This window comes from Oreochromis aureus, linkage group 19, assembly GCF_013358895.1.
Source record: "Oreochromis aureus strain Israel breed Guangdong linkage group 19, ZZ_aureus, whole genome shotgun sequence".
Classification (NCBI taxonomy): Eukaryota; Metazoa; Chordata; class Actinopteri; order Cichliformes; family Cichlidae; genus Oreochromis; species Oreochromis aureus.
In genome coordinates, this window is record NC_052960.1 from 22,053,068 (window position 1) to 22,071,205 (window position 18,138).

Below are 18,138 nucleotides of genomic sequence, written 5' to 3' on the forward strand. Positions count from 1 at the left end.
CCATTAAGTAATTACCCATGTAGTGATGAGCTATTTATAGCTGGCTTCAGGCTGAGGGTTGAATCTGTGGCTCATAATACAGAGCAGGTGCCATTAGTGCTAATCTGCTGTTCTCCCTCATGCAAGTATTTTACTGTCCTTGTTACAGGCCGCTGAAGTGAAACACAAAAGATGTGTTTGAATTCACTGCACGCTGTGGCTTTAGCTCAAACAAAAAATTACTCTTAGGTCTGCCAAGCTAGAGAGCCGGGCAGGCAGGAGTTAACAGCGGAGGCTGGAGTGTTTTGATTGGCTTTGTAGACATAAACAAGAGCCGTACTTGTGTGTGACCACTGGGCCTGACCCTAGAGATAGACGCTTCACTAATGGGCGTCTCTTTCAGCCGGCGGCCCAGCTAGAGGAACAGAGGAGCCATTGTTTGGGTCAGGGAAAGCCAATGCTCTCCCCATTTAAGCGCTGATCCTAGAAGAGCTGAGGTAAACAGCTAGAGAGAGACTGGGGATATACTTGGAAAACTGCTTCCAATTTACTAAAATATCCATGAAAAAAAAAAAAAAGGCAACCAACCTCTGCAGCCTCCTCTGCAGAGATGACATTAAGGCCTGCAGTCATATGACTGTTATTATTTGGCAGCTGCATGTACATTGCACTGTTAATTAATTCTTATTTAGGCATGGAGTTCCTACACTTAAAGCACATAAGACACAGGATTAGGAGGGGAGTGCTGAACAGTTGTGTATGCTCAACCAACTGTGACTGGAATAGGTGCTGTTGTTCTGTTTTAAACCACATCCTCTGACACACTCACTGCATGCATGTTTTTTTGCGTCAGGGGGGCCACAGACAAGGGAGTTGCTGTGCTACAAGCAGCTAAACAGGTGAGTCAGGTGTCGGGAAACTGGGAAACTGTACCTGGCGTGCCTGACAATGGAAGTGCCACGCGTGAAGCCCTGAAGGAGCAGACTGTGCGCCGTCTGCTCTCCTGAAAGAAAGAGCTGGAGAAAAAAAACTTGCACCTTTTGTTTCGGTGTGAGTCACTTCACAAGTACTTAAACCTTTATCTTGGACACAGATCAAAATATAGATCTTTAATATAAATGAATGCTCCGTTTCTAAACACTGTGCACACAGACTAGAAATGCACAATTAACTTTGATATTTACATGTGTCAGGAGTAATCAGTCTCTTCCATGACTTCAGGGCATCCATGCTGCGGTGTAATGAATCTGCAGGAGCTGCACGATTGGCTTTAACCTTTTAGGATATGACTGTAACTCTTTTTCATTTTCTGTATTCAGCTGTCATGCAGTGCTTGCTTTTCTGCATATGTGCATGTGTGTGAATCAGACAGCCTCCATTAAGAGTGTTTTGGAAGCCCCACTGCTCCCACCAAATTAATGACCTAACAGCAGGAGGGGTATGATGGGCACAGTCTTCCAAACGCCTGGGCGGATTAAATTACTGGCTGGCCCGAGACACTTCGCCAATCTATCAGTGGTTTATATTTCACAACGCAGAACTACTTAAAGCTCAAGCTTAAGAAAAGAGTGGGAGTGGATTAAAATAGCAGTTCTCCCTTTTTTTTGTCACAGGTCAGATTCTGGCTGCTGTGAAGAGAAAATATTAACAACAGATTTATATGTGAGACTTTTTTGTTTCTGTTCTTCTTAAATCAATGTCAGCTTATTTCGCAAGAACGTAATTTCTGTTAAGTCTTACTAAGCCTTTTACTTTCACCTGCAGAGATAAGATTTCTAACATTGTTCCCACAGCTTTTACACACTATGGGCAATTGTACGGTGCCCTGAGAGGTCAAATGCACTGCAAAAACACGGCAACATGCCACGTTCACTTTTTTCTATGCTTTTAAGTGCTTTCTAACTAACAGTCACACACCACTGGATGCACTGGAGAGCAACTTGAGGTTTGCATCTTGCCCACGGATATGTGGCATGCAGACTGGGGGAGCCCGAGATTGAACCACCAACCCTCCGATCAGCAGATGACCTGCTTTAAATCCTGAGCTACAGACACCCAACCCCCCCCCCAGAAATATATTGAAAATATAAAAAGAAAACTGCTGCAAAAACACAAGGTACGCTGAATAAAACACAATGTTAAAAGAAAATCACGCATAGAACAAAACAAGTTTCTTTGGGGAGACAATAATGTGACGGAACAGCTGCAGAAAATGTGCGAAGGATCGCACTGAGGCACTCATAAAAGAAGCGGAGGGTTCGTCGGTGTTAGGAGTAAGAAAGACATGCAAAGCAATATATGTTATAATCGCATGATTCGTATAAAACTAGATATACCTGCTATTAGCTGTTTACTGTTAGCTTATCACTTCTGTAGCTGGTCCGTCACATTATTGTCTCCCCTAAAACACTTTTTTTCCGATTTCCTTTGTGTTGTGTGCGTTTTGTCTGCTGATATCTTCTTACGCTGCAGAACGTTTGACCTCACAGGCCACCGTACATTCGCCTTTAAAACAAGCGGATGTAAAGCCGACGATGCTGCGGGTAACCTGCAAACATGAACGTGACTCGAGTAGACACCTTCAATAAAATTTTATTGAAAAAAAGTACCAATAAGCAACAAGAAATCCAGAAGAAAAAAAAAGGATTTGTAGAGCAAAGCTCCGCATGTACAGCATATTGCACTACATAACAAATTGTCTTTACTTCCATTATTATATCAACAACCAAAAAAAGAAAAAAAATGTATATAAACATAAAAATGAGTGCACAGTAGAGTCTCGAAAACACACAGTCAATGTTACAAAAATGCTACATTTTCGCTGGGTCTCATTTCTTGGTATACAGAGAGTGTGTGATAATCAAGACTTCATTGAAACTGAGCAGTTAAAGGCATATTCCAGGGTTTTTTCTTTCTTTCTTTTTTTTGTCTTGTTTTTAAATTTTTTTTAGAAATACATTTACACTTTATCAGTTCTGTAAAAAGAAAGGACAGTTTCATGGTTACGAGCTCAAGAGCAAAATCAACCGCAACCATGAATTCATTTGGTTTTGTGTATACAGGACAGTAAGATGTGCAAGGAATGTCGCAAGCTCGTTTGTCTTTAAAAAAAACAACTAAAAACCCAAAATGCTCTTGATCTCATTGACTTCAAAAAGGATCCTACTGGTATTAAAAGTCATTTTACAAGCGTGAAGTGTCCTTATAAAAGCAGACCCCTTTTCTTAAGAAAATACAATTTTAAAAAAAGAACGTTAAGAAAAACCACGAAGAAGAAATGTTATTACTTATAAAAATTCAAAACTTTCCTCAAAGGAAAAAAAACAACTTCAAATTTATATAAAGTGGACTACAAAATTCAAGACACTGACGGTTTCAATAAAATACGCATGTCTCTTTCTCGCTCTCTCTTGGGATTCTCTGCGCTCACGTATGCCGTTTGAGGCTCGGGAACCTCATTCTAACAAAATTATACAGGGCACCATGGTGGCTTGTTTCCCTTTCCAATAAATCAAACTGGGCCATCGCACCCGAGCCTACTTGCTCGCTGCACCGAATATGCCTGACACGTGGCGAGATCAACTCAGGAGAACAAATCAGAGTATATACTATACATCAACACTCAACAGATAAGAAACCTAAGGGATTTACAGATACAAAGTACTTTCCAGTGCATACTGATTACAACACAATGATTAGGATTAAAGAATTGAACACATACGAGTAAACTGACGCCCCGTGACTTGAGAAGGAAAGCAACCTTTTTGTGTCTAATGTCATGTCTGTTGTTACTTGTTATGAGGGAGAGGTCGTGTGGGAAGATGTCATTTTTGGATGGTGGAAATTTGAGTATCAAACACTCATCTGTAGTCTGTAGTTTTCTTCTTTGTGAAGAGCAGCACCTGTACTTAACACGAATTCATGTTTGCTCGGTTTAGATGATTGGCTTAGCAGTGACGCTTGCCGCCACTTAAAAAATAATCGTAACTACATGAATACAGTAGTTGTTCTTCCAAAGGTGAAGAAGGCGTAACGATCGCCAGCCTGCTCTCCACAGAGCCAAACAGCCGAAGCGTACACAAGTCCGGGAGACCAAAATAGAAAAAAGGAAAACAATGAAGTAATTGCACACACAGGTGTATACAGTAGAAATGGGCAAATACACTGAAATAAATAAAAGAAGAAGAAAGTAAAATAAATTACAAAGAAAGTGAACCGATGAACAACAACCATGTAATGAAGGAGCAGCACAAAGAGGAAGTCAAGAGCTGATGGTGAGACGGGGAGCTACACGGACTGGCTCAGCGTTCACGATCCGCAGGAAACTACAACCACAACCACATTCAGTGCACCTCGCACCACCTATGACTACTACGCTCAGTAGCTCCGTCCCCACCACAGCCAGCAAGTCAGCCTCAAACTCCTCAGTCGAACGGTACCTTTAAGAAGCGTGTGCTGAGAAAGTTGGCCGAGATCTAGGTTAAAATGGAGATGGGAGAATCGACAACACCTCGAGGGGGTTTCGTCACGTATTAATCGGCGAGAACAGCTCTTCTTCTAACCATGTAACAGATTCTCAAGGTTACCAGTAGCCCACAAAAGTCTGTCCCTGAGACATCTTGAGAAAAAACCCAAAAAAGAACCCAAAAACAAGAACTAAAAAAAAAAAAGAACCTAATCATCATGCAGTGATAAACTTGACACATTGTAAGGAGCAAGTAATTACAGACCCCTGATATGTACTGCTCCTTGGGTCCAAAAGTTGGCCTGGGTTCAGCAATGAAAGAAGATTAAAACAAAACAACAAACAGCATCTTTGACAGTGTCTTTAAACATATTCATATTTCAACAATAATTACAGTCTTTTTCACTTTTTCTTTTCTGTTTTTGTCCGTTTCAGAGACTGCCCGTCTGCTGAGTCAGTGGTGATTATATGTGCTCAAACATCCCAAATCTGGATCTCAGCACCAATGACAATATATAATACCCCATAAAAGGTGGCCTGAGAGATTTAATTTTACGCACTGGGTTCGGCATATTGTTTTGATGTTCTGCAGATACAGCGGGGCCGTGAAAAAAACAACAAAAAAAATCAAAACCTTTTTAACCGAGCCAACGTGTCTCTGTCCAACTCTTCAGTGTGGTCTGAAAAACTGCGCGAGCGATCTTTCGAGAAGCGTCATCCAACCCGGATTCCAGACTGCGTTCAGTCAGGCCTCAACACTGTTTACTCATCTCAACACAGTGTGAATGGATAAATGTGAAATGCGGTGGTAAGGAAACAGGTGGTAAATGAAAAAAAACAAATAAACAAACCAAAAAAAACAAACAAAAAACCTTCATACGAGACAGAGGTTAGCTTGTCAACATTCGGATCTTTTGAAGGGTGGTATAGTGCAAAAACAGTGGATCCACAGCTCCACTTCAAGGGCATGGAGGTCTGAAAACAATCAAATGAAAAAGAACACATTGAAAAAAAACACAAAAGGGAATATCAGAGTAATATACTGGGAACGAGGGTCAAGTTAAATGAATAAAACAGCTGGTTTAGGTGTTACAATATCTGCAACAACGTGATTGACTCGTGTTCTAATATAGTGCAAGACCTTTAATAGTTGTTTGCATGCGTGCAAAAGTCGGCACGTTGACGTGAAAACACCTCTGTGTATTGCGCTACATGCCAGATGTCATTTGCCCACCGATATGTTGCAGGAAAAAGGCTAAAATGACAAGTAAACCCAGTAAAAACACAGGTTAAGTGAAAGGATTTTAAGAATAACAACACAAGATGTCCAAGTGCACACGCCTTGTTTTCCCATTTCACTTTCTTTTTGATGTCTGGCAAGTTTGCATGCAGTCACCTGGCTTGTTTGACCAGACGGTGACGTTAAGAAGTGCAGACTCCACCCAGAGAGTCAGCAGACCCAAACATCTGACATGTAGCGCGTGACTCTCTTTGCATATTAAAAGATATTCAGATGACATATCACCGTGCGCTCACTTTCATACGCACAGAAACTACTGTTCCCAGTATTTTTGAACAATACCAAGAATTCGTGTTCAAAGAAAACCAAGGGGGGAGAAAAGACAAACTGAAAGTAAAAAATAAAATAAAGAAAACATAAATGTTCCACTGAGGTGAGGTGCAAAATGCTTTTGTTCTGAGAAGTCGCCTCTTTGGAAGTTAGTAAAAATCGACTTGACTGGTCACCTGGGAAACTTCCTCTGCGTTTCCTTTCACTTCCTAACCATCTTCTCTTGCCTGTCAAAATTGCTCAATACTCATTCTGGCAGAAGACACTGAATAAGGCATTCCCAGGTTCTGTGAGAGGTCATTAAAGTGAACAAGAACAATGTACTGTACAAAACCACTACACCACAGGTATGCCAAAAAAAAAAAAGAAAGAACATTGCCCATTAGTGGAATCTCAGAGCAACATGGCATCTTCTTTGAAGGAAAAAAAACAACAAAAAAACCCCCAAAACACAACCTGGTATAAAAGTTGGTTGTCTCCGTCCCGCGGTGACCTCAATTGTTTTCTCCCCCAAACAGACCCGTGTTAGATTAGACAGTGCCAGTAAGAGTCCAGTTCCTCACAGAGATGAATGGAAAACGGGGGACGAGGTCGCCTCACCTCCGTCCTCCACCCCCTCCTCCGGCTATGAACCCCCTGTCAAACAGAAGGCTGAGAAGGGCCGCGGCCAGGCGCCACCACATCGGCCCCTGGTTCCTTTGGTTTCGGTGATACTGAAACAAAAACAAGACGAAACACACAACAGTTAGAAACTCAAAACACAACACCAGACACAGCCATTATTTAGGGTTCGCGTCGTGTTTATGTTGTCGGCGACCGACGCTGATTCACAGCGAGCATAAAACGTAACGAGACGCCGATATTTTCACAGCACTCCGCTCCGCTTCCCAGCGATACTTAGCAGAGAGGATTCCCTTTGTGTGCAGGATCCCTTACGCGAGCCGGGCTTTCCCTACAGACATTCCTAGCCATAAACACATTTATCGCACGGTCACACTTTTTTTTATTCTAATCTTCCTGGCACAGACGAGCAGCCAGCAGCTCAGGAGGAGACTCTCTCAGGTTTGCGAGCCAATTGGATTGTGTGCGATTAGGAGGATAATGCTATCTCTGCCATTGAGTAGCTGAGATAAGATAATTGCACCAAATGGGATTAGAGGGCTCTTGATGAGAGGCAGGGAGTCTGTGGAAAAACACGCGTGTCTGCACGAGAGGGCTACAGTAGTTGAAGATCTCATCCCCCGGACGAAAGGCAGACTCCGCTACACCTGATAGTGCCGAGGCTATTTTCAGACCAAGAGGGCCGTAAACTGAAAACAACTTTGGAGGGGGGGTTTAAAATTACTTTTTCAAAACAATGCATGAAAGTGTACTACGTTGTCTTGATAACATTATATTACTGTTTACAAAAGCCAAAATATCCTAAGGCAGCGATTAGATACGCCATATTTACACGAATAGTGTCCAAACCTTGACCTAGTTAACAGTCAAGAACTGCCACTGCGATAAGCCTCCGGGTTTCCATACCGTTATCACACTGTGGTGAACATTGCAGGGTGTTGCATAAGCTTTAGCAGTTTCCACGCAGTAGGTTTGTATTCTACTTGCTTTCACCTGAAAATAGAGGTAAAAGCGCTACGGCAAACACAACCAGGAAGTTGTTTCATTATGACATGTCTAAGTTTTGCCCTGGAGATATTTTGATAAGGATATAATAATAGTGTAATGTCTACTTTGAATAAACAAAGGTGGTATTTATTATAAAGCACAAAATGTTGCATCGCTGGAAGCCGCCATGCCTGAACACTTGTAGTTTAATAAGTTACACGAGGCCGGCTCTGCCATGAAAGAGAAGGGGGGTGGGGGGTGACTGCATGTATGCAATTATATCAATATTTTATGTCAATATTTAACGAGAGAGGATTTTTCTGTCAGAGCGTAAAAGCTGCAGGAGTCAAAATGAGTCAAGTTTCATGAGAAGCGAATTCGTCTTTACAGTCCAAACCAGAATGCCCCCTGTGACCGTTCACCCTCCACTCTATCAAGCTAGACACAAAGAAAGCGAGAGAATAAAAAACAGCAAGAGTGACAAAAGGAGGTGTGTGCAGGCCTGCTGCAAGTTAGTCATGAGTCACGACACCAACTGTCAAAATGAGGCTCTAAATTTAGCCAGCGATAGAGAAGCAGAGTGGAGCCAGATTCCCTATGTCGTCACGCTGACACCGGCCTGATGTGCTTTATCAGTGCAAGCTGTCTGTCAAGCCAGCTGCTCGCAAGCTCTGCCTTATCACTTGAGCAAACAGGCCAGCCTCTGCAGCGAGAAGCCCCGCATCAGTCATATCGCTGACCGGAGAAGGGCCGAGTATCATGCGAACATACCGGTTGCACAAGTTAATAGGCAACAGCACAAACAGACGTTCCCGTCAACACAAATAATCAGAGAACAATGAAAGAAAAGTAAATACCATTTGTCACTGCTCCCAGCACCACTTTCCTCCCTCCCCTTCCACAAGTGCTGAAAGGAGAGAGTGCCATGCCCTCACTGGAACAGTGACGAGATAAAGCGACAACCGCTGCACGTAAGCGTGCAGGCGCGCACACACGGAGGAGATATTCAACCCTGCTTTCAACACCTCCTATCGAAAGCACCAGGAGTCGTCTCCCTTAAAAAAAACATGGGGATGAAACCTAACTCTGCTCCTTGCCCTGCGCAGGCTGAATCAGTCTTCCTGCCATTGTGAATGCCATTATTGCCGTGTCTCAAATGGCAGGCCCGGCTAATGTCAGCCATCCCTCTGGGGACCTTAGAGTCCCCTCCAGCACTTTCTGACTGAGGAGCAATTTATCTGTCAGCATCCGCCAGCACTCCCTGCGCCACCTAATCCCTCCTTTCGCCAGGGGCCACGGGCTCCCATGGAGAGAGCACCGGCAGCCACGTTGCACCAAAATCCATCAAAAATGATGGCAGTCAAAGGCATTTAGATTGCTCTGGGACAAGTGTCTGCGCTGAATAACTCGCCTACTGACAGGAGCAACAGGAATGAGACCTGGCAAACAGTACCGCTATTATCCAGCGAGAGTTTTTTTTTTTTTTTGTGCTAACTGCCAGACCGTGCGATACTGAGAAGTGAGAGACGGCAAAAGAGCAGAAAGCAGAAAAACAAGTATGGGTGTATTCATGCATGAGCATGTACACATGCACGCACAATACAATAACTTGCACAACCAGAACTAGAAATAGTAATTACAGAGGCTTCAGTTGAATCACGCATCCAAAACCACACTTAAGTGTTTGAGTTGTAAAAACATCCCTCAATAACAGCAAACCACAAAGACACTTAGCACAGTAGCAGAAGCACAGCTATGTTTGGAGAACAAAAGAAAATGAAAAACATTATTTCCTTTATCAGATATCCACTAGACATATGTGTCTTCAGGACATGACTTTACAGGACGGTTGTCACTCTGACTGTCCTCTCTGCTGTTTACTCAACCAGCAAAGTGAGCACAAACCACTTCCTCATCTCTTGACCCAGGCCTGCCTCCGATGTGCGTCAGTAGATCCTGGTCGCACACACATAGCAACCCTCCTGTCTGACCGTCTGTGTGTGTGTGTCTGCCCGTGTCACAATACATGAGTCATGCTGTGTTGCTGCGGAGGTATAAATAACATCTGTTTGATAAAGTGCATGAGAAAAATCAGAAGCGGTCTCATAGGTTAGAGTCTAAATTTAAAAAGAAAAAAAGACTATATATATATATATACATATTTTAATGTGCACAGGACATCCCATTTCCCCACAGTGAGTTTTTAAGACAGCTTAGGACAGTTGTTACTTGATCATGTGAGGTTCAATTTCCATTCTCCATCCCCCCCAGTATACATCCTTAAACCATCATTATTATGGATCTCACCTCTGGAGTCTGCCTATGACTGAGAAAACTACTTTTTTTGGGTGTGCGTGTGTGTCTCCTGTGGCTGCGCCTCGCAAAAGGAAGGGGCTGCCTTGAGACTCCCTGGAACCACAGCTGTTCCCCTCTGGGCTCACGTGGGGAGCTTCGGGTTACAACATGTTTACCTACTTCTACCACTTCTGCTTTTTTTCCTGGATGTATCAGCATGCGTGCATGTGTGCGTGTATAAATGTGCGTGTATAAATGTGTGAAATAAATATGTGTGTAAAGACTGTTAACCACCTGCGCAACAAAAGTACTTGCACTTTGCAGGAAATCTCCCTGGAGAGGGGTGGGGATGGGGGGGTGGGGGTCTGTGCAAAGATAAAGAAATAAAAGCATGTCACATTTTTTTACAGCACACCCAAACAGCAGCGGTATGCCGATGCAGTGGACACTGTCGCCGTGACCACAGTGTGTTGTTTGAGTGCAGGCATCCTCCACACCAACAGCCTTCAGAGCACATTAAGGAAACAGGGGAAAAGAGAGAGAGAAATAAACAGGAAGAGGAGGCAGGGGAAGGGAGTGGGGTGGGGTGGGAGTGGGGGGGTGAAGTGGGGGAAGGGCTGTCCTTGTTCTGAAATGTCTTTGGCTTGAGGGAAAAGAGGGGCAGAGGGGGTGGGGGTTAGATACTGGGGTAAAGTTCTGCATGCGTATGGCCTCTCCAAAACAAATATAAAGCGAGCACCATAATAGAGAAGAAACTTTTGACCCACAATTAATCTCTGTCAGATCAAAATGAGATCCAAATATTGATTTAAAAAAAAGCAACAAAAAAAAGGTTTGCGGATGATGTGGCTAATGTGTGGACTTAACTTTTCCCTGCTCCGACTTTATAAACACTTAACCTGAGGTGCTTACTCGCACACGGACACAAGTTTCCTCTCTAGTTTGATGGCAGCAAATTTAACTTTATGGTGTCTTTTGTTTCTTATATTGTTGACAGAACGTTGGCGTATCTTCTTGGCTTTACTGCTCTAATTTTACCGGCTCAGATAGCACACATAGAGATTATCTGACAAAAACAACAAAAAAACCCAAACAATAAAGGTGTATTTGCCTGTTATCAGGCACAGGGAGCAATCTGCAACTTAGTCAAATTTGAAAACTGTCAAAAGAATCGGGTTGCCCTCCACACTTAATGTGAGCCACTAAAAGCATGATTGTTTCACTACCATCCGGCGCCACCGTTTGTCTCCCAGTATTGCACAATCAGCCGAACGCATCCATCCTCCTCACCAGTTGCAGGCGTTCCCAGTGAAACTGGTCTCCTATGAGCTGGAGTTTCTGTCCGATGCAGGCCTCCACGCTGCGAGCCGCAGGTTGCTGCCGGGGCAGGCGCTCCATGCTGTTTTGCTGCTCCGCGCTTTCTTGTTGCCTCGCTCTGTGATCCCCGACGAGTTCGAAGCGTGCCGGGAAGTGCAATCGAAAACCTGCGTTACCTGTCGAGTGTCAGGACTCATGCTTATTATTTTGTAAACAACACGTGCTCAGCAAAATAATCTCAATACAGCAATGACGCCGGGCGTGCCATTCTTATACACACAGGTAAGGAGATCCATCAGTCTCCTTAAGTACTGCAGAACGTGCCTCTCAGCAAACAGGTTGCTCAGCTATATAACCACAGTTTACCCAGCTGTGGTGTTTCCTTTGTCTTTTTTAAATGACCTTTAATAGTTTCACAAAATAAACCCACATGACTAGTAGTTATAGAGCTCCTCTGGAATGATTGCTTGTTTATGGCACCAGAGTAATTGGTGTCACTGATAATCAACTCTCCAAAGAGTTGCTGCACAGGTGAGCACTTCTGTCATATCCTTTCAGTCACAATGCCAGTCTGGCGCCTTTTGAATAGCAAAGCAGCTGGGTACACTGCATACAGACCATAAAAGTGAATGTGATGACGACTATCAGGCGCCAGGGGTGAGATCAGTGCAGTAACACTGTTAACCATCCCTCACGGTGAGTCTCGCACTGTGCTCTCGTGCGTCGGTTTTATAACACCGGTTATCACGCACAAGGCAGTGTTCCCTTTTCCTCCCCTCTTTTGAAATATGGTATGTTGTCAGCCTCACCGTAGAAGAGTGGTCTGGGCTCCTCTGCGACTCCACAGGGCAGCATGCCGTTGTTTGGTACCAGGGCAGGACCGGGTGTCTGTGTGCCTCGATGTTCACACTTTATCTCCCTGAATGTGGTGCGCCAACAGTTGGCTTTTGGCTCAAACACATCGTCCTCCTCATCGTCCATACGGGGTGCGCTTTGAGACGAGCAGCCTTAAAAGTAACGTGACAGGAAAAGAACAAAGAAAAGGTTAAAGCCGAACACGTGTAGTTCGTCTTCCAGCGGGCATGCCGTCCCGAGTTCCCTTCGCTAATGAATCCAACCTTGGAGAAATCCGCACTAAGAGCTGATGAGATGATCTCAGACACATTCATTATTCGTTCCTTCCTCCAAAGCATTCATTATCATTATAGACAACCTGTCTGGCCTATAATGAGTGCCCTCAAATCAATAAAACCACAGTGGATAAGTTGGGGAAGAGAAAATGAGCAAACGGTCTGCCTTAATTTGTGGCAAAGATCTCAGTGCTTATTTAGACAAATGGCTCTGCTCAACTCAGTGATGAAACCACACAATTCACTGTGGTTAGGCAAGTCAGTTGAGCCACAGATACATTTAAAGGACTTTGCTGCCTAGATTAAATAAGAGGTAGATTATCTTTTGTCTCTGCTAAGCACATGGGTGGGGGTTTCAATAACAGTCCCATAATTACTAACTTCGCTAATAGTTGGTATTTTAACAGTATCGCTGCACCGTATGTATATAAATATGAAAGTTGTATAGATATTAGAGCAGATATTTGATGACAATAATAAAATGCCTCATTATGATTCATCATACCCATCTCACCGCAGTGTGGCAAGAATCTCAAGGAGCACTTGGCAAACTCTCCAGAGTCAATACTAGACTGCGCTCAGCCCTGAATAATACAGTGGGTCAAACAGTCATCAAAATACGGGTGAAATTCAAGTTGGCCTCACTGGCAAAACTCAAAGTCACCACTGCAGTTGTATTATGGGGTTAGACTACTACCACACTTCCAAATTAGGATCCACAGCAAAAGGGTAATGACAGTCTTTGAGGATAATCCTAAGCCACTCTCCCTTCCCTGGTCTGTCAGCCTGCCAAGCTCCCCGAGAAAGGAGTTTTCATTTCTTCACCCAGCATAAGCAGATTGGCCTGGCTCTAGCATGCCCAGACCTCACGATATACTGTGTGCGTTCACAATAAACCCTGTGTGTAAAGCCACTTAATGCTTTGTTTTGACAAACACACAGAAAGAACATGGGCATGTGCGTGTGTGAGAGAGAGAGAGGGGGGGAGAGGGAGAGAGAGAGAGAGAGAGAGAGAGAGAGAGAGAAAACCTTAGGTTCAACTTCCAGATACACAGGCTTGCTGTCTGTACTGCTCTACTGACCAGGCAGTGAGCTGCATGTTTGTGTCAGACAGTAGCTCCCCCTGCTGCAGACAAATTAACAAAGGGGAAGGAGGGAGAGATGTGGCGGTGGAGGTGGTGGCGAAGGAGCTCTGTTATTGACACAGTTTCAATCCAACGGCTTGAAGAGCCTTCCACCACGCCGCATCGGCTTTATGTAACATTACTCACACCGAGAAATGAAGCCTTCTCACGCTCACAGCTCGGCCACTCACCACACATTTATAGAAATAAAGCAGAGCGAGTTTTAAACCGAAATTTGACCGAAAAAGACATGCAAAAACACAGCTGTAGTGGCGTGAAATAAAGGCAAGAGTGGGCATATGTGTAATACGCTGATTCATTTCATTATAGGAAGAAAACAGTCGTTACTGCGTTTAAACAGAGCACCCGGGGACGCACTCGGCGCCCCGCGGTCTGAAGTCCATTCACCCAGCCGGGCTGAGCGAACCGGGAAAGCCGGTGTAATTCAAATCTGCGCTGGGTGAATGACAGGCAGTACATTTAACCGCGTTTATGAGCAGACAAGCCCGTTGGTTAGGTGCAGTAATGTAGGGCGAATGAATGCAGACGCGAATGGAAGGCAGCGGCACGTTGCGCTGTCGGTTCTTATTTTTAAGGACGCGCATGTTACCTGATGTAATCAGCTCGCTCCGGTGGACAGAGTGCGCCCTGGACGAGGACATTTAACAGCGTTTAAAAGTGTTTCCCGTGAACTTACCACACAGATCGGCTTCGTTGTAATGACTGTCCTATAACCGGAAAACAAAAAGAAAACAAAAGAAAAAAAGCCTAAGAGTTCAGAATCCTGCTGAGTCAAACGACTTTAGTCCTTATCGCCTCCACGACTACTTCCATTCTGCGAGGAAAAGCGCTAGCAGCCTATTTCTTTGCAGGCATGTCAGCTGACTCCACCACCGGGGCGTGGCGCGAAAAATTAGTAAACAAACCCTCTTTAAAGAGGCTTGCTTTCCCTCCGGCACACTTGCCCTGCTCCCAAGCGAAGATAGAGCATATCTCTTTAAGAGCCGGCTACATATGGGTGCTGCAACCAATAGCCGACTTTGTTGTTATCCCGCCTTCTCAGTCGTGTAATCAGACACGTGGAAGGGGAAATTCCCCAGAGCACGAGACCGTTTTCTCGCTACTACTGTTGATCATCTGGCTACTCTGGTCAGATAGGGCTGTCATCTTGCGGTTTTTTTTCAGCCGTTCTTTGCCCTGACAGCTATATATTAATATATTTATCTGACATTTGAGAATTTGCTGAAATAATTCAGCCCACAATTAAAGTTGATTACAACTCGAAGCATATTTCACAGTATGCTGTATCCCGTGTTTTTCTCTATGGTAAGTACTGTGCAAATGTCTTTCATTTGTTTATATTTTGCAAGGAAAATGAGAAATAGGTAGAGTGATCTACTGAAACGCACAGCTTATTAGGATTATAGAACAGAGGTTCTATAATCCTAATAAGCTTGACAGTCAATATTTGGTGTAACTATCTTTTTTCTTCATCGCAGCCTGAACTCTCTCAGGTAATCTTTATGTAATCTTTATGTAAAGTAGGCTACAGGAATAGTTCTCCAGGCTTCTTGAAGAACATTCAGACCTCTTCTTTGGATGCTGTCTGCCTGTTGTTCTGTTCTCTGTCAAGATGATGCCACACTGGTTCACTGATGTTGAGGTTCAGGCTGTGAGGAGCAGCAAAGCCATGACTGATGTGTTTTTCTATCCAAGGTTTACATTTCCTGCACGATCCTTTTTCAGATTGTGTTTGGAATCGGAAAAATGAAGCCAGATTCGAAATCTGATGGCAGCGATATTCAACATCATTGACTGAAGTGGGGCTTTAAAACATGACAGAGCCTCCACTGTGTTTTACAGACAGCTGTAGATATTCACTGTTGAACCTCCTGAACTCGTCTGTACATTATTGACAAGGATTTAAATCCCAAATTTTACATTTGGATTTTCACTTCATAGAACCTGTAATCTCTGATTTTCAGTCCAGTTCTTGTGTAATTTGGGACACCTCCCCATTTCCCATCCTTAAGAATGGCTTCTTTACAGCCACCACTCCACTGAAACCATTTCCGATGACGCTTTAGCAAACAGTAGATGAATGAATTTAAGGTCCAGATGCATCTCTCAGGTCCTGTGTCAGGTCTTTGCTAGATTTCCCCCCTTTTTCTTAAGTACTTGACTTTCAGACACTGTACACAAATTACTGGGTCACTGACTCAGGACCATGACAATACCCTTTCTTAAGGGCTGGCTCCAGACAGCCCCAAAAACAACAGACCACCAGACCCGAGGGGATGGAGGGGGGTCCAGGATGGAGGGCTCGGAGCAAAAGAAAAAAAACCCCAGAGTCCACAGCAGGGGAAAAACATAGTTCAGGGGGCCGGCTGCATGGAAAGTGGCAGCGCACACATAGTTTTTTTGCGCCTAGCGCTTCTTCTTTTGTCCACCACACGTCGAATTTCCTGGACACGGACAGCTTTAAGGACACACTGCATACCAAATTTGTGTGAAAATGGTCAGGTCCAAGGGCTGAACTATTATAATGATTGCGTCAATATCCAAAGAAAAACTTAGAAAGGGCTTCAGAAAGTCTGGAGAACTGTTGCTCAAGAGCACTTTTAAAGTTACAAGAATTATTGGCTCATTAGAAGCAAAATATAAAGAAATGAGGTTTGGTTGAAAACTTTTGCACAGGTACTGTAGGTGTATTCACATTCACAGACTCAGTTTCTTATTGGCACAATAATTTTCCAGCATGAGACACACCTGCACAACATTAATGTTAATGCCAGCAACAGCCGCCTTAATCAATATCATGACCACTGAACAGCATTAAGTCACTATAGTATGATATCTATGTTTCAGTAGTTACTTGAAAAGGGAGGTCACATCCTGTACCTTAGAGAGCAGAGTAGACTTTAGTAGAGAAACCAGACTTTTGCTAAAAGTAAAATATATATCAAGCTAAACTTTAGTTAAATATTTTGTCAGACACTGGATTATATTCATTTCTGCTGGTCACTCTGACCTGTCATAGACTCTGCAGTAAAGAAGTCATTTTTAGAATGATTTCAATATGTAATAGATGTGAAACTGTATAACTATGTAAGGGAGAAGTCAACATCTATGAAAGGCTTTATGAGAGATCTGTGTACCACACTCGCAGCTGAAGACATCTAAACCGTGTCATTTGTGCTTTTGTTGATGCTGCTGATAAGTATATTCTTTAAAACTGTGGTCTGTGTACCTCTATGTTAATGTGACACTTTGAATTCTGCACTATATTGTGGGTCTATAAATCCACAAAAGGTGGGCTTCATGTCAACATTTGCCCAAGTATAATTTATTATGTTTTCCACTTCTGATCGCCACAGTGTTTGAACAAAAGTACAGGTTACATGTACAGACTATAATTTCAGAAGTTTTTATGCCTGTGTTTGTTCAGTGTTGGTAGAAATGACCTAGATTCAGCTGGAAGAGGACTGCATCTTGATCAGTTTAATTAGGCACCTGCAGAGAATACTCATGCTTTTTATTTTTTATCACAAAAACAACAATCAGAGGCTTTTTCACAGATGCTTTAACTGGGACAATATGATAGCTCTTGAAACTGTCACATTATCAGAGGTTTTAAATCGGGTCATCTCAGAAAAAGCACAAATTACAGAGTAATTGGAAATCCAAGTACATCATAAAAATGTTTAACTTACGATGCTGAAGCTATCAGAATGGATGCGAGGGAATGTTCAAAGAACTGGAGGCAACAAATATGTTTGTCCCTGAATAAAACTGAAAGCAACAAAGAGCAAGGACCCAGGTTTCTATTGGACAGCATTGCATATAAACCCCTGGGGCACAATTACACAGTAATTAACACATAATACACCATGCTCACAATACCTGACAATGATGTCAGGCAATGTATAGGCTCTATAAAGACTTAGAGTTGATCCTGGAACCCACTTGTTGCGATGGTGACGCCCTAACATTCAAATTCAGTGAACAACCCATACTTTCACAAATGTTATTAAAGGCAGACTGCATGGCTAAGTGCTTGATATTACACATCCGTGGCAGATGGGACTGAAAACACCTGAATTTGTTATATACTATTATCCGTATACTGTATCCAGGTCTTTGCTAATTTGTCTCCAGTAGGCATGTTGGTATCAAGTGCAGGGCAGATGCTGGTAATCTTGTCAGCAGAGCTGTCTTCAATCACTGATCAATGAACCCTGGGACAGCTGGAGCTGGGGCCGACCCTCTGCATTCTCTCACACGTAACACACCCCACCCCAACTCCTCTTTCTCCCTCTCACTGTCATTCAGCTGTGATCATGTCCCACCGCTGAGCTGTGTGAGAAGTCACGGGTCCCTGCCTTCTCTGTTATGCGTTAATTGGATAGACTGCTAGGTTGGCCTTTGTCCCACCTGCAGTTTCTTCGAAGGGGTGGGTATGCATGAAAAGGGGATTGGTTTCCTCATGCACAGTGATATTGGAAACTCGATCATCTCTTGCATGAGTGGCAACAAAAGGCTCAAAGATGAGCATTATTTGCTGCTTCCTTTTGTGGTCTTGCCAAACAAAGACGAACCCCCCCCCCCACACACACACACACACTTAAAACACCTGTAATTACTATAGAA

At 43.6% G+C, this 18,138-nt stretch overlaps 1 protein-coding gene across 2 annotated transcripts; it reads right to left on the reverse strand.

The window, feature by feature from the left end:
• Positions 1-2,555: 2,555 nt before the first annotated feature.
• LOC116322321 (bcl-2-modifying factor) lies at positions 2,556-14,427 on the reverse strand. Of its 2 annotated transcripts, none has more exons than XR_005609409.1 (5): positions 14,186-14,424; positions 12,044-12,241; positions 11,208-11,410; positions 6,471-6,727; positions 2,556-5,419 (listed from the first exon to the last, which is right to left on the reverse strand). XR_005609409.1 is itself a non-coding variant. In XM_039603480.1 (5 exons), the coding sequence occupies exons 2-5, from the start codon at positions 12,213-12,215 to the stop codon at positions 5,404-5,406; spliced, it is 504 nt and encodes a 167-aa protein (XP_039459414.1). In that variant the 5' UTR covers positions 12,216-12,241; positions 14,186-14,427; the 3' UTR covers positions 2,556-5,403. The 2 variants fall into 2 exon arrangements, 1 of the variants encoding a protein (XP_039459414.1); XM_039603480.1 differs by having other exon boundaries at positions 6,615-6,727; positions 14,186-14,427.
• Between the last annotated feature and the right edge of the window lie 3,711 nt (positions 14,428-18,138).